Source organism: Centrocercus urophasianus, unplaced genomic scaffold, assembly GCF_019232065.1.
Source record: "Centrocercus urophasianus isolate 14NV4802_14NV808 unplaced genomic scaffold, USGS_Curo_1.0 seq_11, whole genome shotgun sequence".
NCBI classification, from domain to species: domain Eukaryota; kingdom Metazoa; phylum Chordata; class Aves; order Galliformes; family Phasianidae; genus Centrocercus; species Centrocercus urophasianus.
The window spans coordinates 48,686,696-48,713,024 of NW_024884253.1; the positions used below are offsets into that span (position 1 = coordinate 48,686,696).

Consider the following 26,329-nt stretch of genomic DNA (forward strand, 5'->3'; position numbering starts at 1 on the left):
TTGTTTTTAAATTTATTCTCAGACTAAATTAAGCACAATTACTGCATAATGTTGAGTATTTATGCTTGTGCCAACTAATTGCATTTTGCCCAAGTGGTATCTCTCATTTTTCATAAGTAGCTTTAATGTTTGGTTGATCTCAATAGGAGCTTCCTCATGGAGGCTTTGCTTTTGAAGGAAACCCGTAAATTGATTTCTTTCCCAGTTGCCTTGGCCATGAATGCTTTTTGGATGTTATGCCCGCCTCAAAGTTATTTTCTTTTGCAGTAGCTATCCATTGAAAAAGCACAAAAATATTCTGCTATCTCCACCTGGACTTTCTGCAAGAATCTGTGATCGTAACGGCTATTAAAACAGTGAGAAATGCAGCAAAATCAAAGCTTTCATTCATGCTTTCAGCTAGCAGAAATTGAATAATAAAACTGTCTCCTGGATTCTTTATTTTTTTTTTTCCACATTATGGCCATCCTGTTGATATTATTCCTTTTTTTTTATCGTCTTCCAGGACTTCTGGTGGAAATGACTCATAAGTCTTTGCTGTATTTAACCATAGCTTCATTTGATGGAAGAATCTGCATCAACACAAAATCTGTTCATTTATTTCCTTGAAATTTAAATATAAAAGAAAGAACTCCTTTTTTACTCAAATTTTTTTGCAATACTTAAAACATTACACTGGTGTGTGGTAGCACTGTATAGTCTCTGTGAGTGTCATCAGGAGTTGCTTGTATGTTTTTGGGCCTTTTATCTGATACTGTTTCAGAGTACTTTTAAGATGCATTTTAAACCAGTATGATTTAGTAACTGCTGTGAATAATTTAATCAGGAATATTTTACAAGCCTTACATTTCCTTAAAGAATTATTTATTTATCAATTTTTATTATAAAAATCTTCCAAATCATTTAGATCAATGTTATGGATGTATTAATGCATAGTTGCACAGATATTGTAAATTTGTGTTATGCCAGAGCACATTGTTTAAAGGGCAGGAGAGTCCTTAGTAAACAGTCTAGTATGGAACAGTAACACCTGAAGGTTGCCATGAAAACCAAGCATATATTTGTTAGCAGTACTAAGTGCTAGGGTTGCAGAAGAAAAATCCATGAAGCATTCTTCATCCTCGTGTGTTGTTTCTTGCAGGGTATGTTCCTTAAATCATTATGGTCGTTAGTTTACTTTGGCTTTCTTCATTGTGGAGCTGGTCAGGCAAGGGAAAAGCTCTTCTATAAAATGGAAACTTGTAGAAACTGGCATCTGTAAGCAGTGGCTCTGTACTCCTTTTCTGACCTTTCTTGACCTTTCTCAGCAGCTTGGTTGAAGGGGAAATGCCATCTCATCCATGTAGAAGAAGAGATCCTGTACAACAAACTTATACAAGTGTTATGGGGCCAGTGACGTGTAGTGGTTTGATTTTGACATATTGAGGGAGAAGTCGCATTTAAAGAATATTGTTTCAGGTTGGCTTTGTGTCATCCCTTTGTATCATCCCCATCATTACATCCCTTTGTGTTGAAGGGATGTAATGATGTCTTAGCTTTGAACAGTGATTTTTTTCTGGTGCTTCTGGTACTGAAACTGAGACATATTGAAGGCCAAGGTGCAGCATATTTCTGTCTCTTCAGGTTCTGCCTGTGTCCCTGACCTAGAAGTATTTGTTTTCTAGGTTCAGAGACGTCTGAGCATGATGCAGGTCTGTGTGGAGCACTGACCTTCTAGAAGGAGAAGGAGGTATATTCACAGAGGAAGGGATGAGTCTGTAGCCAAGGAGATTAGGATAATATTTCAGGTTGTCTGAAGGGCAATTGCAGTCCCATCTCCTAGAAATAGTTTCAAATACATTTAGCAGATGTGATGTGTGTAGCACTTAGAGTGGTACCTATTCCAGGAATACACTGCAGGGATACAATCAAGAGAGGGAAGAAAATTTGAGTATAAAACATTTAAGCAAAAGTAGAATTCTCTTGCATACTTAGAGTGAACACACTGTCCAATTCCACGGCACGTTACTTAGATATGGTTATTAAGCTAAGTTTATTGGCTGCTGTCCCTGAATTTCCTCAACGTGACAGTTATAACTGCTGAGGAATTTGTTGAGCCAAACTGGGTAGCTGTTCATAACTGATGAAAATTAGATCTTTCAATTTGTCTCAGCTAACAAAATCCAAATCCTGGAGACCACCAGCACTTTGACACAGTGTCTGTTGTTCCATTAAAGCTGGAAGAGGAGCATATGCAGACCATGAGGAGGAAAGATTTGGAAGTGCAGAGCTTGACTTTGCAGAACAAACTGGAAGAAAAGACTTGGAGCCAGGAGAAAAATTTGCTGCAGCAAGAACTCAGGCATTTCAAGCAGGACACTTTCCTCGTGTATGTCAAACTGAAGTGGCTGCTGAAACACTGGCGGCAAGGCAAGCAAATGGAGGATGATGGGGAGGACATACTAGAGGTAACTGGCCCACCTCCACTAACCAATGAAACTGCCTTGGATGTTCTTTCTTTAACTGTAGATTTTGAATATGATGTAGCATCACCAACTGTAAGTAAACTTAGATTTTAAGAGGGTTCGAATAAAACACAAAACTTTTTCTTATTACTGGTTTGTGCTAAAGGATGTTTTGCATTCTGTCTTCATGTTACACACCACCTATCTTTAAATCTAAACCCTTAACTAGTACAAGCATTTGGCCTTAAAAAATCTCCCATAGTAAATGAAGACTTAATTAAGTCTCTAAGATAATAACCCTGAATAATTTTTGGAAAGAAAAATATCTTAGTGAGCTGATGGAGTCAAATCTGTTTAGATGGGTTGAGTTCTTTTGTAATTGTGTGCAATGTGTTCCTTATAAAGCCTTCAGTAATACAGATGGAGGGAAGCTCTGTTTTCATGTTGGCAAGAGAATTATACAGTCTTGTGGGAACTCACAGTGAATCATTCTTATTTTTTCCTTTTCTTCATACACACGTCTATCACCAGGCAGGAGCAGTATACTAGTAGTCATCAAAGTAATTTTCCAAGTAGCAACTAAATTAAGATAAGGAATTTCAAGAGCACACTAACGACCTGGAATCCCAAAGCTGACACATCTTAGCAGGGATGTGATGGCAGAAAGTGCACTGTAGAAAAGGTGCTGCTGTATTGTGTCAAGCTGCATACCCAGAACTACAGTTTGCTTCAGATATCCTATGTAAAGGAAACGTAATAAGAAAAATGCACTTACCCATTCTGACATTTTAACCAGAATTCTGGGGATCATAGAATCATCCTGCAGTTCTGAAACATTTTGCTAAGGCATCTAATAATTTTTTCAGTGTTTCAGATATTTATATACCAAGTGTCTTTCAGTCTTTTTCTACATTTGGCAGAAAAGGTCTACTAGAAGTAGCTCCACTGTTATGTATTCTGTATAAAGGGTGCTGTGGTATAATGAGTCAGAAACAAGGGCTGAGTATCTATTTAGAAATAATTCCATTCTGCTTTATTTCAGCAGTACTAATTTGCTTGTGTATAAAATAGCTCATTGTCTAGTATCAGAAGAGCTTTCATTTTTTGTTGTTGTTGTTGTTGTTGTTGTTGTTGTTGTTGTTGTTTAGATTTTTGACTGGGTAATTTACAATCAATCCATCTCTAGTCATTACTGGTAGCAAATGATCTGCTAACACAGTAGAGAATATGAAGTGCTAGACTGGGATACTCCCTGATCTCTACATTTTCATTACACAATACCACCAATGTCCTGTATGGTTTTTCATTGATGCATGGCAGACTAGACCCACCATATTGCATTTCTCTCTACCTAAGTAACTGGCAAAGAGAGTGTTGCTGTGTCCTATCTCCCGCATTTCAGATCGAGCATCTTGAAGCCCTCCCAGAATTTGGCATTCAGTCTGAGCAGAAGGCGGATGATGTGGAGCGAGAGGAGGAGGAAGAGGATGTTGTGTTTGCACTGACAGATTTCTCCCAGCGTCCCACTACAGAAAGTACGGATCACGGACCACAGCTGCAGACTGCAGAGTTACTGCAGCAGCAGAAGCAGGTACCGTACCATTTGTATAACGTGTCATAGGAATGGAAACTGTGGATGTTCCGAGGGAATTCATATTTTTTTTTCTGCTGCTGTGCTAAGTCACCTAAAAACACACTTGCAAAAATCCTGCTAGCTGCACAGCAATTACAATGGACTTTGTCCATTATATTTATATTTAATCAGGAGTCATGTGATTACTGTTCTCCTGTTGGCAGATGCTATCAGTGAAAAATCCTATTTCCTCCTGTGGCTGTTTGCCCAGAAACATCCATCAGTATGTGATGGTTTGCAGAATTCACATGCTCGTCTTTCTGAGCACATCTATTCTATTCTACTGTCAAGCATTTAGTGAGTAGAGGTGATTTTATTTCCTTTAAATTATTTAAGAAACTAGTACATATACTTAATGTTTTCCTTAGAGATGATGAGAAAGCAATGCAAAAGTTCCTTCCTGTCACTGGACTTGTTTTTAGATACCTAAAAGCAAATCATGCTGATTTGTCATGCCTTGACATCCCCGGTGCCCTGCCTACGTGTGCCATATATGCCAGCTTTTTGCATTGAGTATACCAGCAGTCCTATCAATAGCAGTACACATACAAAGGAGACAAAGTTAAGGCTTCTATCTGTTCTTCATATGCACTTTATATTTGTGCAGTCAGAAGGCGAATGGAACAAGAACTCTGTGCAAAACACAAATCTAATGAAAAAAGTTTTGAAGGTTTATTCCTTATGCTCAATGTCTGCCCAGCCCCTGACGTGGGAGCCCACTCCACAGCAAGAGCACTCAGACACTTGTTTTCCTGTGACTGTGTTACTTTGCTGGTCTCACTACAGGCTCTGGGGATGGTGTCTTTTTGTTTCAGTTCTCAGGACCCTCAGGATGACATACAATTTGTTTACTTATTGTCTGTGGTCTAATAGATACAAAGCAAGCAGTAAATCTCCATTCTTCAGTACGGTTAGATTGGTGCTTTGGAGATGCATAAACTGCATTGCAACCAACCTCACTAATCTGAGGCATAGCTTCATGTACAATTTCTGTCTGAATTAAAAACACTAGAGAGCAAAAAAAGCACGTACCTCCCATGCCCTCAAGGTTCTCCTCAAGCACCTCAGTACCATTTGGACTCGAATTGTCTGTCCACTTGTAGTGGTTAGTTTGGTCCTGCAAACTTCCTTCCCCTCACTCAGCAACCTCAGAAACCTGGACTTTGCTTTACACCATTACAGGCTTTCTCTTTAAACTGGCAGCTCCATTTAATTCACATGTGACCCCAAAATGCAAGCTTGTTAATGCATCTATTAACTGAACAAAACTAGAGTGAAAAATCACTTCACCTGTGTAATCTAAGGTCCAAAAGATCTGAGAGTATCAGTTGACCCAGAGCACACCCTTACTGAAGGGTGGACTCAGCAGCACTCACTTCCCAGTACAACACTGTCTGGTCAGACCGCAATTAAAAAAAACCACCCAGGGGTATGGAGGTCTTCAGTAGGTCCCTTAAACTCTCAGCTGGAAGCAAGCACTGTTTATATGGGGAAATCAGGGTGAGTGGTGAAGCTGGAAGTCTCCAAGGTCTGCCACTGCTCAGGAGAGCCATAAGTTGCTGCTTCTGCCTGATGAGTTTCAAGATGAAATGCATCAGTGTTTGTTTCACATTAGGAAGGAAGTCTTCAAATAGTCTAGGAGTAGTTGAGAGGACTAGGTCAGAAAAAAGAAAAGGCTTCCTGTAACTTGAGGTAATCCATTCTTATTTTTAATATTTAATGTTAATATTTAATAGCTTGTATTTTCAGTCTACATTTCTGTTGCTTCTTTCTTACTTGTGGAGAGTGAAATCGCTCTGAGAAAAATTGTAAACCCCAAGACCTTAAAAAAGCAGTCTCTGATTTTATATCATTGTGATTTGTGGTACTCAACTTGATGGAAAATACTTGTCTCACTTGTCTAGGACATTTATGTGGCTCTCCATGGAGGTGGTGTTGTCCCTTAGCTGCTAGCAGGGGCACATTGCAGGAAGTGTTAGGCAAGAAAATGGCAAGGTTCAGGAGCCACGAAGGAAGCCTGGTGAAGGTCAGAAGACAAACAGGCTAATTGGGGTTTGTTACGGGCTTGCTATAAATGAGCATTTCAATGTGTGTAGTAAGAGATGAGGGAGAATTAGCTACAGAAAAGGAAGTGCTTTGGTACAGCTGAGTAGAAGGATTGAAAAGTCTGTTGGATGTGTAAGATAAGGGAAGTAAGAAGAAGAGTTTATACATTTGTGTTTCAGTGGAAAAAGCATTAAAAAGCAATATGCTCATATATATTGGCGATGGTGGGGAGAGGTCAAGAAAATCCCTGATTATATCCTTTGTTTTTGCTCATGCAGTATTTGTTTTCAAAGTACAGTAAAGGAAAAGCCCAGAGGAATAGTAAGAAAGACCTAAGTATACTAAAATGATTTGCATCAAGATGTGGCTTCACTTTTGCTTATATCAATGCTTATGAATATCTAATGGACAGGAGTCAACTGTTTGGGGCCAGGCTCTTTTTGGTGGTGCGCAGTGACAGAACAAGGGGCAAAGAGCACAAACCAGAAAAAAGAAAGTTCCGTTTGAACATGAGAACGGCCTTCTTCACTACAAGGGTGACAGAGTGCTGAAACAGCTGCCAGGAGAGGTTGTGGAGTCTCCTTCTCTGGAGATATTCAAAACCTGCCTGGACACCTACCTGTTTCTGTTCCAATTGGTCAGTACTACAGAGGCAGATCCTTGCAGGGTAGCTTGCCCAGGAAATTACAGTCATGCCCCCTTTCTTCTGCCTGCATGACATCTCTGGGAGGAACAGGAAAACTGTAACAATCTTTGTTTGGTGTCTATGGGACTTAAGCAGAAACTGGCAGTTTCACCAGCAGAAATCTCAGACATGTCTAGATGTAAGTGTTGTACTTCAGAACACATTGTCTCAGAAGTACTTCATCTGTTCTCTCAGATTGGCGAAACAGAAAAGTAGCCTCACAGAACTCTCCAAATTCAAACTGTAAATACAAAGCCATGCAAAGGAGACATCTCTGCAGGAATTAGGCGTATGCAACCAAAATTGGATATATATTGGCAAGTTAATTAAAATCCCAGCAAGCCCAGGGGGCACCTGGGGTACTTGTCTTCATAACAGAGACATTGATGTAATACCTCTAGAAATAATGTGTGTCCTCATCCCAGTAGGCTATAAACCTGTAATGAGGCTCTCTTGGCACCTCTCTGTACTAGTCTGTCACTACTTTCCTCACAAAACCTAATTTTGCAGTACTCCAAAGCTAAAAAATATATGCATGGGAATGAGGGATGTAGTTTGCTTCAGTTGTATTTGGGTTTATTTTTCTTCTGCCTCATTTCCCTTGTGCAGCCTTTCGATTACTTTGCCAAATAAAGCATACGAAAAGCACAGAATGTGGCTCCTGAATAAAAGTGCTTTGTAAACATGTGGGGTCAGGGTATTCAGAAGTGAGTGAGGCCGGAATTTGAAGCACTTATTGTACCCAGCAGCTCCCACTGTGACGCTAAGGACAAATCTTCAAAAGAGCTCTTATTCTGATTACTACACAACGGGCTTGAGCTGTTTGGAGAATCTAGCCTTAATTGGGTATCAGAATGGGAATTCATAGTGAAAACATAAAGTCTCATTACATATTGCAAAGTAGGAAATCTTATATGCATGATGAAGACTGCTGCTGTATAGTAGCAAACTGCTAATTGGCATTAAATGTTAATGGAATTAATTCTGCTTCTGTGAGTTTGTTTCTTATAAAACCCCACATTATACAACATCCCATTTCATTAGCCCAAACAAATTGTACGTCAGTCAGTGAGCACCTGCAGTCATTTTCCCTGTGTCTGGCTTTTTTTTTTTTTTTTTTTTTTTTTTTGCTGATGAACCAAATGGCTTGGAAAAAGTAGAGCACACTTGCTTGTTTGTTTCTTAAAGAACAAAAAAAGGTTCTGCAGCATGTCTCACTAGTGATTACAGGGGTCAGTGGTGTCAAAAATCTGGTCAGCACGTGAGATCAACTTAGTTGTATGCACAATATGCTATATGTGTTGTTGTGAGGGGGAAAAAAAAATGCTTTAAAAACTATTCCGATTTTTTTGTATGTGTTTATTGGATTTGCCTGCAATGAAGTCCCTATGTATATACTTCATGAGACACCAGAAAAGAGGAATTGCAGGAAGCCTCCACTTGAACAAAATAAATAAATAATAGAATGAATTAGATTATCACACAAGAATTGAGACAGCTAATTTGAGTTAGACTTTTCCACTTCCTTTCCTTTCCAAGGAAACTAGTGTGTTCGTAAGGACTAGGTGATCAAATGCTGAGTTTGTTGAGTAAGCTTTCCCATTTTTTTGCGCACATTGTGCCTGCCTGCTAATTAATAATAATTTTCTTAAAAGTCTTTTATATTCAGAATAACTTGTCAGATACAATCTCTGGCTGCTCCTTGATCTTTGAGAGGCTCGTTGGGAGCGTTTGATTAGAATCTTGGATAAATAAATCATGTTACATATTTCTGTTTCCAAATTCAACTGTTGAAAAAAAAAAATATTGGAGGATACCTTTTGTTTAATCACAGCATCACAGAATTGTAGGGGTTGGAAGGGAACTCTAGAGATCATCGAGACCAACCCCCCTGCCAAAGCAGGTTCCCTACACCAGGTCGCATAGGTAGGCATCCAGATATGTGTATAATAATCCAGAATGATCTTTTTTAAAAACATCAAAATGACAGTTTTTGCAAATCTTCCCAGAATTTGCAGAAGTTTTATGCCAAAACTAAGGAAAAAAAAAATTCAGAGATTTTAGATGCATATACATCTGTGACTTTTGGTATTTTTGCCAAGATCAGATGTCATTGCTAGGCTAGACTTTTAATTTGGCTCTGTTCTTTGCTTCTGGCTAGTGCTACAGCACAGAGACCATTTTCAATATGACCAAGGCATTCTCAACAAAGCATGAATGGGATCTGTGCTTTGATCCTGTTCTGCAGGAGGGAAAGAAGCCTACATGGCATTTGTGACTTCGGTACCAAAGAGGGTACTGTTGCAGAGCTAACCTGTGTGTAGCTGCCTGGAACTGAGGATAAGTGTGAGGTGCAGATTAGCAAAACACCTTAGCAAAGATACTCAAATCGAAACCTCACGTTTTTCCCTGTGTAATTTTGTCTGATAATACAAAAAGCTTTACAAGTGAGTCACTTTTTTGCAATTTGTAGTTTGCAAACACTTGAGATTTGATGCTGAGCTATGAGTGTATATATGAGACGAGCACTACTGTATTAGAAGAACTTTATTAGAGATGGCCTCAATCCAGAAACGTACACAGTGCCTTTTTCAGTGTGACTCATATCTTTGCATGGGTGTTTCAGAATTAGGGCTAGCAAGAAAATATAGGCACGAAAAGCATTGTTACTGCAATGGATGTGCAGGCATTTTTTCCTCTTACGGGTGAAACTGGAGGCTGAAGGCATCTGGTGACAACATATATTTTGCTTTGTTCTGGCAGGCAAGTGAGAATCGGAAGCTGCTGAGTGCTGTGAAGGGCCTGCTGGATGACTTCCGCTCCGAGCTGCGGGACGATGAGCGCGAGCGCCAGGGGCTCCAGCAACAGTACGCCCTGGACAAGGCAGCTTGGGAGGTGGAAATGACTGAGCTGAAATGCCATCTGGAACAGGTACTGTCTCACGTCCAGCACCCTGGAAGGATGCTGGAGTCACTTAATGACTCTCTGAGAGTCAGAAGAGCTGCTATATTTATTCATTTTAGCCTGTTGCCTGAAAGCCCCCCTGAAGCCTGGGCAATGCTTTGAGTCATGAGTTGCCTCTTGGGTTCTAGTTGTCCCAGTATGAGTGTTTGTTAGTAGATACCATGTAATGTAAGTAAAAATGAAGGGACTGAGCCTCTTCTAGCTATATGTTCTCAGCACAGCTGGCTGGTGATGTATCGGCTACAGTAATGAGAACTGCAGGTGCCTGTTCTTATTGGCATTTATAGGAGAGAGAATGTCTTGGTGTTGGCATACTGACAACTATCTCATCACTGTGTCTTGGCACATAGGAACTGCAGTATTTGATGCATGAGAGAAAAGAGTGACTTAACAATTCTGAAGCATTAGATCAGCTTTGTAGTGTTGAGCCAGCCAGTCAAATCTCCTGTTAGTAAGGGGTGGGACCCTGCTGAAGAGAAAGCTCTAGCTCTGAGTTACTATTAGAACTACGTATATAAAATCTGGGCTGGGTGCTGCAGTGCAGTGAAGATGTACAATTTCTGAAACAAACAAACAAACAAAAATCAGCAAAAAGTCCACGGGGGTTCATTTCTAAAGCTGATGGCTTAAGAGCTCTAATTTACCATACTGAAAAAGGGAGGAGTGAGGGAAAGAGTAAGTTCAGATCTTGAGAAAAAGATTTGCAATTGCAGAGCTTCTCTGCAGAAGACAGATATAATAAAAATATTTGCTGCTGAGAGGGTGATGTATTTAGGAGGATTCACTGAACATCGCAGCACTGTCTGGAGACTCACTCTGACACAGAGCTGAAATGTGAGCACTTATTTTTCTATACAGGTACTGTAAACTTGTTCCCCAGAATGAAGAAAGAAGCATTCATTTTAGCAGTTTTCTCTCAGTGAATTCAAATTCTTAGTTCAGATCAGCTGCTTCTTAGTGCATGCAAATTTCCAGAGAGGAGGTCACTTGAAAAGAGAAACAAAATTGATTGCCATTTTTGTTCCTCCCAGAATAAACCCTGGATGACAATTTTACCTTGAACTAGATATGGCAATGAAGAACAAAACCTAGAGAAAGTTACTTTGAGAATTAACTGCCAATTTAAAGCTCTCATGTTCTGTGTTTGCATGAGTGATTTACTTCAGGGCTGCTGTTTTGGTTGTTGCATAGTGCTGTTCTCCCTGCCCAGGGACAAGATAGGTTTACACCATTCCTTCTGGGGGCTTTGTCAGGCTCTTTGCCATCCCCACTGCTCTACTGGCAATAATCTCTAATGTATGCTAATTACTGAGCTGTGGGTGTTACTTTTTGCATTTTTTTTTTTCAAGCAAATGAAAAGAATAAAACTGATCAATATTTAAGACATAAAACTAATTTCCTCAGCAGATTCCCCAAACTGCATTTATATTTCATAGTAAAAAGAGATTCCTTATGAAGCAGCAAAGAGAGAGCACGTAAATCATAAGAATGTCAGTCGGGGTAGTGCTAATAGTGCTCATGTCCTGCTGAGGTCTGTTGTATTTGCTCACAATTGCAAGGAAGCAATTAAAAAACTAAACATAAAAATAGTAATATTATAAACATGAAATACAAATATTAGAAGTATGGAATTGACGCAAACTAATGATTCAAAATATAGGGGTTTTGCTCTTGGTTATATTTGAGATGGGAAGAGCTAGTAAAGAACACCTAAATTATCAGCATTCCATATAGTCACATTAACAGACTTTTCTGTTCTGTGCCAACATGTGGACTAATAGCTTTAGCTGAACAGCCAAGCTTGCCATGGTGTGCGTATAGGAGGGCTTTGCAGGATGTCGTTTTGTCACTTTGATTGGCAGTGATGAAGCAGCAGGCTGTGCAGCACTTCCACCATAGGGGGCTATAGGGCTGTCCAGCCCCTAACAAACCCATAGAGAATCATGGCCTTTCTAGTCTCCACTTTTGTATGCACTGTCACTGTTTTCCACCCTTTTTGTGAAGCAGTAGGTCAGTCAGCAAGAGCGTTTTCCTCAAGAGTCACCTCCTAATTAATGGTTACTGACAATGATTTTGCATATTAATGCTTGAACTCTGTACAGGAAAGAAAGAGCAAAAGGAAGGAAGAAAACTCCTTTGTTACAAAAGCACTGCATACACGAGTTGATAATGTACTGCTCCCTGCTGCTTTTGTGCTTTAGCACTGCGTATCATTAAAATAAAAGTCTTGGCTCTCAGAAATGAATGTGCATCTTATTTGGCAGAAGGCTTTTTAGGCATTGTTTTTAAGATATGGTAAGATTAAGATAAATAAATAAGATAAATAATGAGGTTGCTCCTAAGTATGGAATCTTGGTAAGTCTGAGCAATAAAGAGCCGCAATAATTGTCAGCCCCCAGCTGGTGGAAGTGAAAAATCCCAGTGTTCTGGGAACCGTGAGCAAACCCAGCCCATGTACTGAGAACTGGCACATAAGGACATGGACCCTCACTAGGATTTCAACCAATAATCAAGCTTGGGGATTCTTGAGGGGGAACATAAGCCATCGAGTTATTGGAGAGGCGTCCAGCCACCTTACCAGTCAGCAGGTTTAGGACTTAGATTTTCATGCTAAGGAGCCACTGATGAACCCTTCCTCTATGATGTGAGTCCTGTCATAAACACAGAGACAGGACTCCCCAGGAGCATTGTTCTGCCTTCTCCAGACACTGAGAACTGCCTTCTGAGTGTAAAGGCATCACCTCTAAATGGGAAATGTTTTGTGTCCAAATCATAGAACAGCGGGAAATTGTTCTTGTTTGCCTTGGTTTTGGACTTACCTTTGTCTTTACCATATTCTTCTGAAATGGAGCAGGCAGCAAGGCTCTGGTCTAAATGAGTGGTCTGACACAGGATAACTGACAATGTTTTGGTAGCTTGGGCAAGATAGTCCGGTACAGCCAGGCATTCTTGGTATTGCTGTTCTGAAGCACATTTTTTCACTTCCTTGCCTTTATTGGCTTTCCTGCTCTTTGCAGGCAGCATGGCCTCAGGAGCACTGCCTTTCTTGTTTGCTAGCTGAAAGGCTGAGAATTTGCTCAGTGGTGGTGAAGAAGTCGGTGGTATAAGGGGAGAAAGAATATAAGTGGAGTTCAACATTTTGCTATTTATTTTTCTTCTAGATTAAAAAAAATGGAAGAAGGAATTTGCTTTATAGGGTAATCACACAAACTCTTTTGCAACAGAGCATTTTTTTTACATATGGGTTTGCTTTTAGTATTTTTGAGCTTCATGCTGGCTAAAGAATTTATTGCAGACATTTGTATGTCTGACAACTTAGCATGTTAACCATAGTTACTACTGTAAGTGGCATTATTCCCCAGGAGATTGCAGAGTTATTTGGTGGAGACCAGGCACTCCAGCAACACCTGCTAAGAGCTCCTACTGCAAGACACAAAGTCTGCAGGGGCATTAACGGTCCTTGAAAGGTGAATAAACAAGTCCTAAGTAGCTCTTTGTCATGCTTAGATGTAAGAAAACAGTATAGTTTATGTCATTTTAGAGTCTCTGGCTATTTTGGATTTTATCACATAATATATTATGGTAAGTAATTATTGCCTTTGCTTTACAGACAAGGATTGTAGAAGTAGGGTATACACCACTAATTCCAAAAGGCAGGAGGAAAGCACTGTGGTTGGCAGCAGAATAACTTTGGGACTGCTGTGGGCAGCCTCCATGCCCTTATCTGCTGGTCAATTCTCCTGCACCCACCTGCTCACCAGTGCCACCAATGTCAATGGGATTTTTACCACTAACTGAGTGGAGCATCAGTAGAACAGTGAACTCATGGAAAGAAAAAAAATATTTCAATAATATATAATTAATTATCCTGTTAATCTTTCCAGCTGAATTCCATCTTTACAATACTCTTAATTCTTCTGCTTTTTTTTTTTAAAAGATTTTCCACATAGTTGATGTTATTTCTTCTGCTCTAACTCTGGTACCTACCTTTTGGTTTGTTTACTGAAGCTTGGGTTCTGGAGTTAATATTGAGTGAAATGCTTTGCTGCTGTCAAATTTACCTTCAAGAAGGCTTTACAGGTGTGAACAGTTGCAGACGGAGGCCCATCAGCATCTAGCATCTGTGCCTGTACAAAATACCACACACTTGAGTCAAATGTTTTCAGCACTGTTCTGGCTCCACAAATTTACACTGCATAAATGGGTTAAGGGTCAAAAGGTGGTATGTCAGCATCCATAGAGTCACAGAATGGTTTTGATTGGGAGGGACTTTAAATATCATCTAGTTTTAACTCCCTCACCATAGGCAGGGACATCTCTCACTAAATTAGGCTTCCCAAAGCCCCATCCAACCTGTCCATAGGGTGCTGCTCTTTTGTAATTGATTTTTATGGTTACTTGCTTGGTTTGAAAATAACTGACTTTGGAAATTGGTAGTATTTTGGTAGGAATTTGGAAGTGGTAGGAGTTGCAAGTATTTAAGATCTCCCTGTAATGCGTGTGATTGTAATAGGCTGTTCTCTGCAGCCCAGCAAACAACTCAAGCGATGGCCTCCCTGCCATTTATTTGGGAAGGATGTTCCAAAGACAAATATGCTCCACTCCCTAATCCAGTCTGAACTTCTTTTTGATCACAGAGTTTGAGCTTACATTCTGTTTCGCAAAATTTGAAAGTGCTGTCCTCCCTTCTTGCTAAAGGAGCACGTTTCCTAGGAAACCTGCTACCTCTACCTTTTGAAGACAACTTCAGAGGCAGAAATGAGTTTTTAGTGCTCTTCTCTCTTGGCTGCTTGCATAGCCAGACCCATCCTGACTCATTTACCCATCTACTCAGTTATAAACAAAAGGTCAAGTTTTAGGGATAAATTCTTTCCTTTCTTGAGCTAACACAGTGCCATTGAGCACCTTTTTCACTCTGACCACAGTCTAGCAGTGGTCAGCTAGAAGCACGGGGTTGGGTTGGAAAACCCCTTTCCAGGACATCACGACTACATTTTCCAATGATCCTATCATTTTGAGCCAGCTATCCTGGTCTAATTGCCTAGTCTATTCCCTGGGAATGAGGCACATTGAAGGGAGAAGAGAAATCCCTGCCAATGGTACCTAGCCTTTAATTTTCTTCAACGCCAGCATGAAGTAAAGGAGAAGGAATAGAAGATATCATCAGCTAATAGTCATATAAGTGATTTTAGTTACTGTGATCTGCAGAGATGAGGGGACATGATCTCAATACATCTCTCTGTGCTGGTCCCTGCCGGAAGGTATGAGGAGGTACACAGAAGCACACTGCTGAAGGCTGCTGTGGGCAGAAAGTCTCTAACACAAATTCCTTTCCTGAGACAGGGTTTTACCTGAGAAAGTTTGATGTCCTAATAACATTTTGTTTTAATGGCAGCTGGAAGGGAAGAATGAGAGCAGCTTAGGAGAAACAGGCCTAACTTCTGATGCAAAGGGAGCTTTTAAACGGGAAAGAGAGGAGCATAAGAAGCTTCTGGCTGAGACTCACGGTGTGGTGATGGACCTCCGCTGGCAAATCCAACACAGTGAGAAGAACTGGAACCGAGAAAAGGTGGAACTCCTGGACAGGCTTGATAGAGACCGGCGAGAATGGGAACGCCAAAAGAAAGAGCTGCTCAGGCGAATAGAGCAGGTGAGGAGTTGGCTTTGGAGTTGGGGTGGGCAATGGTTGGTTGCTAGTATGAGGTATTACATTATTACTGCACTCAGACCGAGGTCAAGGAACAGTTCAAAGGAAAAATATTTTAAGGAACAGCATAGGAGCAATTTTGGTTCCTTAGATACATCAGTGTTTCCCAAGATACAAAACAATTCACATACACGAGGGAGCAAAGGGGAAATGCTCATAATCCCTATAAAGCCTATGAGAAATCAGCTCCAGGTTAAAGGCCATTTCCTGCTTCATTTCCATTACCCTGGACAGGCACGGTCACATTGATTCATTCTGTTTGAAAGCTTTTGTGCATCCCTTCGTGCTCAATCCCACGCACAGGGTTATTCAAGGTTGGATATACAGCTTCCTGCCAGAAAAGTCTGTTCATCTGTGAATTTGCCACCAAAGATACAGCTACTGTAACTATTTGTGAAGAGCTCTGACTGATAACAAATAAGCAGTTTGCAATGCTAAGTATTCAGAAGACATTTCTGACCTTGGTCACATGAATTTTGTGCACACCTCTGTTATCATTTGCAGATCTGATAATTACACACCTATGCCCTTGTTTTTCACGCCTGTCTGCACTTTCATCTGCGTAGTATTAGAGCTTGATTTGAAACTGTTGATCTAAATTATGCTTAATGGATTTATTATCTGGCTGGAAGCCACACCAAAACAAACAAACAAAAAAAATTAAAAATGGAAAATCAAGTTTAATGATGGAGAAATAATACGCCACTTTTGACTGAACTACGTTCTTCTCTGAGTCATGCATTCCAGCAAGAGTAAGAAAAACAACTGAAATTGTGGGTGCTCAGTTAACTGAATGCTTCCTGTCTTTAGGACATCAAAAATGGAACTGCATCACATTTGTGCATGCTCTCTAGGGAGCAGTGCTGTCTGAATGAACTACAAGTACCTTCTCGTGTTAAGCTGATGAAAGTGTGGTGTAACTTCATGACTGGTTTCTGAAAAGGGTTCTTTGTCTATGTCTCATGGTCTCACCCTTGGGTTGCAACAAGAAGAGAAAAGCCATCAGGCTATAAATATTACGAGTACAAAACTAAAATTCATTGTAAGTGATGGCTGTTAAATCCTCAGAGAAGCATTTAAGTGAATGTTGTATTCTACAGGTATTTTACAGATCTGAGTAGGTGGTGACCAATATGAAAGCTTTACAAACCAAGAAAGATTATTTTTGTTTCTTCAAAATATCAATAAGTGATATGCTGTTCATCCGAGAGAGTTTTTGAGAATACTTCATGTTGCTTTATGAACTAGCCCTTGCAATGCCTTATGATGCAGAACTTTAGTATGTCTCTTAAGATGAAATAACCGATGTGCATGAGCTAAGGAGGGGTGTAGCTGAGCTCTTCATCAGTCATCTTGTTCCCGTATTTCACTGGCTGAGATCTCCCTGTTTAACTAGGCTGATTTCTAACTGTTGAATTTCTGTGGATGCTTCATGCAAAATGAGAACTAAGTGATTGTTGAAAAATTTCCCAGTATACTAAGGGCATGGGTATACACTTTTGCTTAGAGTCACTCGTACCTCTTTGGATGTTTATCTTGCTGTCTCTGTGAAGTGTATTTTTTAATATTATCTCTTCAGTGTCTCCTCTGTAGCCTGAGGGAGTTAGCCTTGTTCAAGACTGCCTAGTCTATTCCCTGGGAATGAGACACATTGAAGGGAGAAGAGAAATCCCTGCTAATGGTACCTAGCCTTTAATTTTCTTCAAACCTGACATAACATCTCAGTGTCATCTTGAGAGAGTCTGCAAAATAGATGCAAAAAACCCTGGAGCTGATTTCTTCTTTTACTATTCTGAATCTTCTAAAGTCCCACTATATATGTACCGTGCAAGAGTGGTACACAATCTTAGCAATAGATAAGAAAAATAAAAAATATTATGTGAAGCTAGTTTCAGAGGATGAGATGACCAGAAATAGCACTTGAGATCTTGGCTATCTGCCTGCAAAACTTCATAATCCCATCTTTGCTTATAACCAAACATTTCCTTGTGTGACAGGAAGCTTCCAAATATTTGCAGGCTTTTGCTGAATATCCTCTCAGATTGCAGTCGTGCCCTGCTTTGCGTGGGAGCAATTAGTATTTCTCTGAAGTCCTTCTCAGTGTTTTTCTGTGTGTATTCCATGTATGGCGATACTTGGAGGATGAGGAGACTACACCAGTGTGTATATTTGAACAGAGTCTAAGAGATAACTGAAGCATGTGTGCCAAATTTCCTACTAATGCTTTATGCCTGCCTGCTTTAACATAGCTGATGAATAATGCAAGTATGATGTGAGAGGGAAGCTCACATCAATGTATAAAATATATCAAACACTTTACCCTGGATGGTTACAGGAATACCACTTGCATATAAAAAACCATTATGACCTACTTCTTTCTGAGCTCAGAGGTTTATTTTTATATTTTCAAGTTCACTGTCATTTGTTTTCCCTTAGTGAATCTCCCTCCACTGTGCTCCTAAACCTAATTCTGCACAGTTCTCACCAATAAATATTTAAAACGACAAGGATAGTGCTTTACTCCAGGATCTCTTGAGATACACCCTCCAGACCCTACCTTTATAGGACATCTTAAGTTAGCTCCTTTTAATAAAACACTTTCAGATTTTGTGAATAATAAACAAAACACTGAAGATACACTTACGTTTTTGTGTGAGTTCTGCAATTTGGGACCTAGACTAAAATCTGCATTTGATCTACATTAGGCAGTGTGGTGCTGGTTTATTTTTCTATATGAATACAACATTAGAAGACTGTTTTGTAGATCTTCAGTCCCCAGGAACCTAGGAAATGAGTTGCTTTTGCAGGTTATTCTCAGTAACCTTAGCAGATTGCTCTAGCAAATCATGGGAATTATGTATCAGATTCCTGCTGTTATTCACTGCGTCTGAATGTATCATTCACCTCGCCCACTGTAAATTGTATTTACAATTAGAGCAAAAGTTGATCGTATAACCTAATTCTAACATTGATGCTAGTTCAATGTCAATAGTGATTGGTCCTCTCTTCATCCAGTTTTGGCAAATTGTAGAGTGAATAACTTCAATGGTCCTTCTATATGTATGTGTCTTCTTAAAAATGTTTTACGTGCCTAATTCATCCCTTTAAAAATTTGTTATTCTTAGAAATAGTCAACTTTCTAGTTGCACATTAGGAGTAAACCGTCTCTAAAACAAAGCTTTTGCCTTTTGTAAAGAGAAATTTTCCACCTCTGTAAACAAGATGAGTGGTGTACATGAAAGTGCAAGTCTTATATTGCTTATGAGAGGAGAATTTGTTTTTGTTTTCATGACATTCAAAGTCACTCACTCTTATTTGGGTTCTACTTGTTCTGCGGTATGATCTCATATCAGGATTGCTTTTAAATAACAATGTTGAGTTGATCCTTTAAAAATTGGATTACAGGTAGATGCATGATTTTGTGTGCATTTATGCAGTGTGTATATATATATACATGTATATAGGTAAAGCAAGATGCGTGTAAATAATCAAAAGTAAATATGTATTTAATCACTTGTGAGTAATAGCATCCAAGTCTTAAGTCCCATTGGAAAAAGACCGAGGGAGCAAAGCCAGCATGCCTGGAGCCATGCAGTGATCTCAGCCAGCCCTCCAGCTCTCTGCATTGCCTTGCTCCTGGGGAAGGATAAGAAATGCAGAGTGCCATACGTTGCATGAATAATTGCTGTTCCTTCCAATCTGCTTTGTTCCCAGCTTCAGAAAGAAGTGAGCCCACGAAGAGGAGGGGGCTTTCTATGTGACCAGAAGGAGAGTAACCTTCGTCCATTTACAACCCAGGGGAACCTTCACATGCCCCGTCCGATGGGGTCAAGATCCTACTCTGACTCAGATGCCATTCAGTTTGATGACCGGTCACTGTCCAAGCTGAAGGAAAGTGATCGGTGCAGCGCCACAGAGAACCTCTTCCTGGAGTCACTGTCTCTTGATTCCCCCGACGAGTCGGAGGAACATCGTTCCCGGCAGCTGGAGCGAGAGAAATTTGTGACCGGATTAACAGAAGTACGCGCACTTCTAACTTTTGTCAAGCCTGCCTGTTGTCTTGTGTCAGAATTAGTACCACACTCCTGCTCTCAAAAATGAAACGCTGTGTCTCAGTCACTGCTTGCAGTTACTCAGTAGGGAATTTGTAACGAATGAGGTTTATTCCTTGTTAGGAGCCGATCAGAGCTGTGTATATAATGTGAGAAACGGGTAGCCGATCCGAAAGCCCCAAAGATTACATCATCTGGTGGCCATTCATGTTATGTACAATAACAAATTAGATGCAACATGTTGGCCCAGAAGGTCTTGAATCATCTCATCCACTTGTAAATACATGTATAAATAGGAAGAAGCATGGGTATACATTGCTAGTAAAACTTGAAGCTACAGAGAGCTACTTCAGGCTCCTCCATTGTGGCTGCCTCCTAAATAGGTTAGTGGGAAGAAGTGAGATGAGATGTTGTAAAAATAGAAGTATTCACCATCAGTAAAGTATCTGACCTCAGATTGCACCATAAAGCTGCAGAAATCCAAAACACCATGCTAAGAGATGCTGTTGGACCATAGGGAATGTATCAGAGAATCATAGAATCATCAAATCATCTGGAAAAGACCTCCAAGATCATCCAGTCCAGCCGTCCACCTACCACCAGTATTTCCTCACTAAACTGTGCCCCTTAGGACAACATCTAAACGAATGTAGTCTGTGTCCTGCTAAAATCTACTCCACAGCATTCTTAGTCTCACTGGATTCAGGTCTTCATAGTTTTGTTAGATATTCAGCCTGTGCTCTGAGCACATCAGAGCTTGAGTTGGACACATTTAGAGCTAACAGGAAGCAGAAGCTTTCCAATAAAAAATACATCTACAAGCCTCTACTGAGGCTTGAAAAGTTGACCACTTTGGAAAAAAGTCTGTCAGCAGGTGAGATATTAGACTTCCTCCAAGACTGTCAAAGTTTCACTAGTGTGTCTTGACTAGACCATGTAAATCTGCAAAAACTTGACCAAAGCATTTATTTGAGATGTATAGCATTGTTCCTTAGCTAAAGGATTGGGACATCAGGTTCTCTGAGAGAAAAAAAAAAAAAAAAAAAAAAAAAAAAAGATTAAGAACAGCAAGAAGTGTGGCTGTAGTTCTTACATTTTGGGTAGCTGGCACTGCATAATGCATTCCAATTAGATTTTCCTCCCTCCCGTAGCATAAAATTTTGGGGAGCAATGTGGATTCTGTATTTATTATCTCTCAGCTGATTATTTCATATACATTCAAGTGCTCTGTGTAAAATGTTGATACCGTTGCCATTTTGTGTTTCATTCTGATTGCCATTTTCTTTACTTTCAATTCAGCCTGGTAGTTAAGAGCAGAAACCCCTTCAGATGATTTCCATTTTCAGATGTTACCACTATTGACAAAAGTGTTGGCAGCAAAATTAGGTCCTTGGTGATATTTGCATAGCTTCTTCCTTTCAAAGCATACTTTGGTGAAACCTGTGCAAAGTGATTTTGCCTCAGTGGGTTTGTTCAAGCAAAGCTGATTGGAGTTTAATGAGTAGCTTTACTAAGGATGCACAGAGGCAATTGCAGGCTGCCCAGTGTTCCTTGCCACTGTGTTTCTTTGTGGTACAAATTGTAGCAAAGTCAATCCAGCCTTCAGCCTGATTCTCCATTCATTTAGATCAAATTCACTCTGTAATAGCTGCACTGAAGCCAGCAAATTTATTCCAGACTTACACCAGAGTAAAACAATTTTTTTCTCTTTTTTTCCAATTTTTTTCTCTGACTCTGGGTAAATACCGAAAGGGTATTTGCTGAGTGAAACAGTGCTCAGTTTGGATAATTATAATGAAAAATACACTTCTGTGTTGGCAGTGTACTTGAATTCATGAGTGTGTATAAAAATAATAAGCACTAATACTCTTTTTTATTCCTGATCATATTTTGTATTTCCTGTTATGTTAGAAATGTAAACAATTAAAAAAATGACTGCAAAAAGTTGCTTCAGAAGTATCTATTTAAAAAAAAAAAAAAAAAAAAAAAAAAAAGCAACAACTAATTGTCACAGAGAAGTAATTGCCATAAGAACATCTTAATGCCACTAGCAAACTGTAGGTATTCCCCTTATGAAGCAAGTAATAGTCTTCCCATGCATTTAATATAGCTATCTTAATGGGTTTCATATGGTGCCATTTGATGGTTCCTAAATAACATATATTGAAATCTTATGTCAAAGGATCACATTTTATCTCTTATTTCAGCACATCAAGGCCTCTGACATGAAGCAGATTCATTCCATGAACACATTCACTTACAAATAAGTAGTCCAAAACAATACATTGTACATGTGGAAAAAAAAGCCATTTGCAGCTTACTTCTATTTCAGTGCCAAGCAGGGAAATTGCAAATGGAAGGAAGCTACAAAAGCTTTTTTTCCATAGGTACAGGTTCAAGGCTGTTCTAGATGTAGCATACAGGCTTTCTGTGTGCAGGCTGTCATCCTAATGGGATTGACCATTTTGCTGCCTATGTGCAAAGAGAAGAGTATTCTCAGAGGCAATTTAAGATTCCCCATCTGAGAGAAAGCTGCTTTTTAAAGCCAGACATACCTGGTGGAACCACCTAGAAGTGAATGACAGAACATCCACAAGTTAATGTCACAAATAGGTTCAGAAATGACTTACACTGTTTGTTTTTGTTTTTCTTCAGGAGGAAGAAACACACAAAGGAAATCTTCAAAGGTGAATAAAACTTGCAGAAAAAAAAAAAACAGCACACAGTCAGATAACCAGAGTTTTGGCACTCTTGTGCCTAAAGCACAGGCTCCAGGCATAGCTGTGCTACCTCCTAATCAGCCAGCAATCCAGATTAATGGATTTAGCCAGGGATTAATTTGTCTCAATATGCTTCTGTTCTGCTCCGATTAACTTGGGCCACATTCAGCTGTGGTGCACAAAGATCAAACTGTCTGAAAGTTCACAATGCTGCTGCTTTGTTAGCAGGTAGTACAGACCTGTAGACATAGAGGAAAACCATTGGTGAAAAGGACCCGACATACTCCTGCATGTCCAGGATGTTTTGCTTTGAACTAGTTCTGGTCTGATCTCATGGGCTGAATGCCCATCCGGCCCTAGAGTGTCTTCCTGTGCTTCTGGAGAATATCTTCCAGATCATTTTTATCCCCACATGCAAACTAGAGCATCTGAGTAGGAGATTTACTTCAGAAGTGCACTCATCCAAAGAGACCTTATCCAAATTTAGAGACATCATTGAATTGACTCTCATAACTGTACTCGTTTATGTTTTTTAAGAAGTCCCATTGAGAAAGATTGTTTTGTTGTTTGATTTTTCCTTATAGCGAAGCAGTAGGGCAACTCAGTCTGTGATTTGTAGGAACTGATGACGTGTGGGAAAGCCAAAAATCCACTGTTATCATGTAGAAATTCCCTTCTCTCAAAATACAGCATGCCTGTTAAATGTAACTGCATCTCAGCTGTGTGTCCTGCATCCTGAGCAGTCTCAGGAGTGGGGGTGGACTTGCTGATTTCACAGCAAGTCAGAAATGCTCTGTATTTGCTTTGAAAAGTCTGCCTCATATTGTCATAAAGACTAGTTTTCTGTAGGTAATGTATTTCCGAAACGCACCGTACTGCTTCATATTTCAGACATTTGCCAAGCAGTAATCCATGAGAAGGCAGTAAATTAAGAAGCATTAATAAGCTGTTCAGTACTTTTAATAACCTATCAGGAATGCTTTAATTTCACAGCTATTTAAAAAAAAAAAAAAAAAAAAAACTAAAGTGGTTTTGTATAGAAGCAGATAGTAAAAGTTGAAATTTCTCAGTCAGTTTTCTCTTGAAAATAGCTCTGTGAGAATTTTCAAGGCTATGAGTGGTACTCTTGTGTTCCTCTCTGCAGGGCAATGTCCGTTTCTTCCATGTCAGAATTCCAACGCTTAATGGATATTTCTCCATTTCTACCAGAAAAAAACTTGCCTTTATCCAGCAGCAAAGATGACATAACCCCTCCTTTGTCTCCTGATGATCTGAAATACATTGAGGAGTTCAACAAAAACTGGGATTACAGTAGCACCAGGAATCATGGGGGGGGCACCGAGAAGCCTGCAGAAGGGTGGACAGAAAGGACAGAATCTGGGAAAGCTGGGAATGATCCTACTCCAGATCCCTTCCAGGCCTCATCGTGGTACCTCACCACCAGCGTCACAATGACAACAAACACCATGACCAGCCCTGAGCACTGCCAGAAGCAGCCCACAAGGAGTCATGGTGTAACTGAAAAAATGGGAGTTCGGATCTTCCACAGCCCACCAGTGGTCCGTAGGTTTGATAACTCAGTGATAACTGGCAGTGAAGGGAAAAACCAAGTGGAGCCAGATTTCCTGTTTTCTATGACCAAAGCTATGGGGAACGTTGCTGACACAAAAGGTCCTTCCTCCGACATGTTTGGAAGATGGTCTTGTGACCTGACCAAACACCATAAGGATTTTCTGGAGAATGGTCTTCATCCCATTGAACGTCCTATTTGCACTACTGTGGGCTTTGCCTCACCCTTGCACAGCTTGGAGATGTCCAAAAACATGAGCGATGATATGAAGGAGGTTGCTTTCTCTGTCCGAAATGCGATACGCTCTAACTCTAATTCGGGAGAGCCTCAGTTTAAGGACACCGCGTGTCAAACCAATGGCATGAGAACTACAGGGACGCAGACCACCCAGACCATCAGTGTTGGCTTGCAGACAGAAACCCTGCGCAATATCACCAGCAGTCCACACAAGTGTCTGACACCAAAGGGGGGGTCCACGCCTGTCTCTTCACCATCCAGAAGCCTGAGAAGCAGGCAAGTGACCCCCGTCATTGAAAAGGTCCAGGCTAAGTTTGAACGCACATGTTGCTCCCCCAAATATGGCTCTCCAAAGCTGCAAAGAAAAATTCTACCCAAATCAGACCAGCCAAATAACAGGACTTTGCCTGGCACACCTCAGAAAGGATTCAGCGAGTCTGCTTGGGCTCGATCAACTACTACAAGGGAGAGTCCTGTCCATACCACCATCAATGATGGCCTCTCCAGTTTGTTCAACATCATTGACCATAGCCCCATCTTTCATGAGACCTTCCAAAAATGTCCCAGGTCTAGCAGCCGATCCAGGTCAGCAGAACCCAGACCAGAGCTGGGCCCGTTGCAGGAACCTTGTACTAATGCCCGTGGCAGATCACCCAGTCCTCTCCGTTTGGGTACAGAGACACAAAAGGAAGATGGGACTGAGGTGACAAGTATCAGGCAGGACTTATCTGCTCCTCCAGGGTATACACTTACAGAAAATGCTGCCAGGATCTTGAATAAGAAACTTTTGGAGCATGCCTTAAAAGAAGAGAGAAGGCTACCTTCACACAGCCCACCAAATCTTAGCAATGACAACAGCACAGGAGAAATTGTCAAAGTAGATCCAGGGTCCATAGAGGTAATGAATTTGTTTGTTTTTCCTCCTATAGCTAAATGCACTCTCCTTTGATCAAATGCATTATGAAGTGTCTTACAGTCCTGCCAATTGTTTACAGTGAATATCTTAGTCCTGCATGATACCACCAACAAATCCCAATCCTGAAACTATTGGATTAGTCTCTGAAGAACTTGTTAAAGCATTGACTGTCTATCCTGACAGCTTATCAGGCTTGAAAATATCAGTAGAGCTTTATCCTTTACAGGATAAAGATGGTTCTCCCCTGAATGACTGGGATAAGGGGTTTCTGTTACAAAACACACCATGCATTACAGATGTTCTAGGGTCTCTAGGTCTGAGAAAATTTCTTTTTTATGCTGGATGGAAAGGTAGGCTCTTTTTCCTACAGAACATTGGGTGATAGCAAGTTTGCATGAAAAATAGTTACTTCAGTACCCTGAACCAAAACTTCAGGTCCTTCAGCATACCTTTTCTGGATATATCTGAGTAAGTTTGGCTCTGGTCTGTGAACGTGATTAAATGGCATGAATGAATGTGATTAAATAGCATTTGGTATTGACTGTTGCTGCCTCGTCATATTAAAAAAAGAAAAAGGAAAAGAAAAAAGAAAGATAATCAACTAGTCTAAGTACAAACCTACTTAGTGCTTAGGAACTTTTTTTAATTGATATTTTGTTGTGCTGTCACAAGTGCAACAGCCATCGTCTGTCTCAGCAGGTATGCCCAAGTACTGGAGTCAGATCATCATTTCCAGTAATGTGCTAAAGCAATCAACCAAAACAGAGGGTGTAATGATGGACAAAGCTCTTTCAGTTACCAAGTTTAAGTCTGTTTCTGGCAAACCTTGTGTGTGAGAGAGTTTTGCCCTGAGAAGCACTGCAGAAGCTGAGTTAGGCCCAGCTCTTGCTGGTAGTACAGCATCAGAATGGCACGTGTCCTGCTGGTCAGTGTGTTCACCAGAACACATGCAGGAGAATTCATCCTCTCAGCTCCATGCCATCCCTTTAGCATCCCAGTGTTTTTTTGGGACAGCTCCTTTTTGACCCTGGTGGTGTCCCAGAATGCTGACTGGACCTTGCTGGATCTGCTCCCTATCACTCCTGCCTCAGGTAGCCTCAAGGGAAGGTACAGACCCCATTTCCAGTATCAACATTTGAGATGGAGAATATGTGGAAACTTGAGTGCTGAGGCTTTTGTTCTGCATTTGGCTTGTACAAGCAACTTCCTTGTAATGGACATGATCAACAGATCATTTGTAAGTGCCGTTGAGGGAACACATTCTTTTTTGCCTAGCAGAGCATCCAAAGCTGAGCATATATTCTCTTTGTCTAAACAGATGTCAATAAGGAATTTTGTACATTTAAAAAAAAACG

The 26,329-nt window shown here is 40.4% G+C and overlaps 1 protein-coding gene across 5 annotated transcripts in view; it reads left to right on the plus strand.

The window, feature by feature from the left end:
* MTCL1 (microtubule crosslinking factor 1) overlaps window positions 1-26,329 on the plus strand; it is a 49,325-nt gene that overhangs the window by 16,645 nt on the left and 6,351 nt on the right. For all 5 annotated transcript variants that reach the window (XM_042835242.1, XM_042835234.1, XM_042835250.1 and 2 more), the window contains 7 exons: window positions 2,217-2,447; window positions 3,847-4,035; window positions 9,572-9,739; window positions 15,168-15,422; window positions 19,194-19,499; window positions 22,187-22,218; window positions 23,396-24,956. In XM_042835242.1, the coding sequence (XP_042691176.1) occupies window positions 2,217-2,447; window positions 3,847-4,035; window positions 9,572-9,739; window positions 15,168-15,422; window positions 19,194-19,499; window positions 22,187-22,218; window positions 23,396-24,956 (2,742 nt within the window). The remainder of the gene's footprint in view (window positions 1-2,216; window positions 2,448-3,846; window positions 4,036-9,571; window positions 9,740-15,167; window positions 15,423-19,193; window positions 19,500-22,186; window positions 22,219-23,395; window positions 24,957-26,329) is intronic.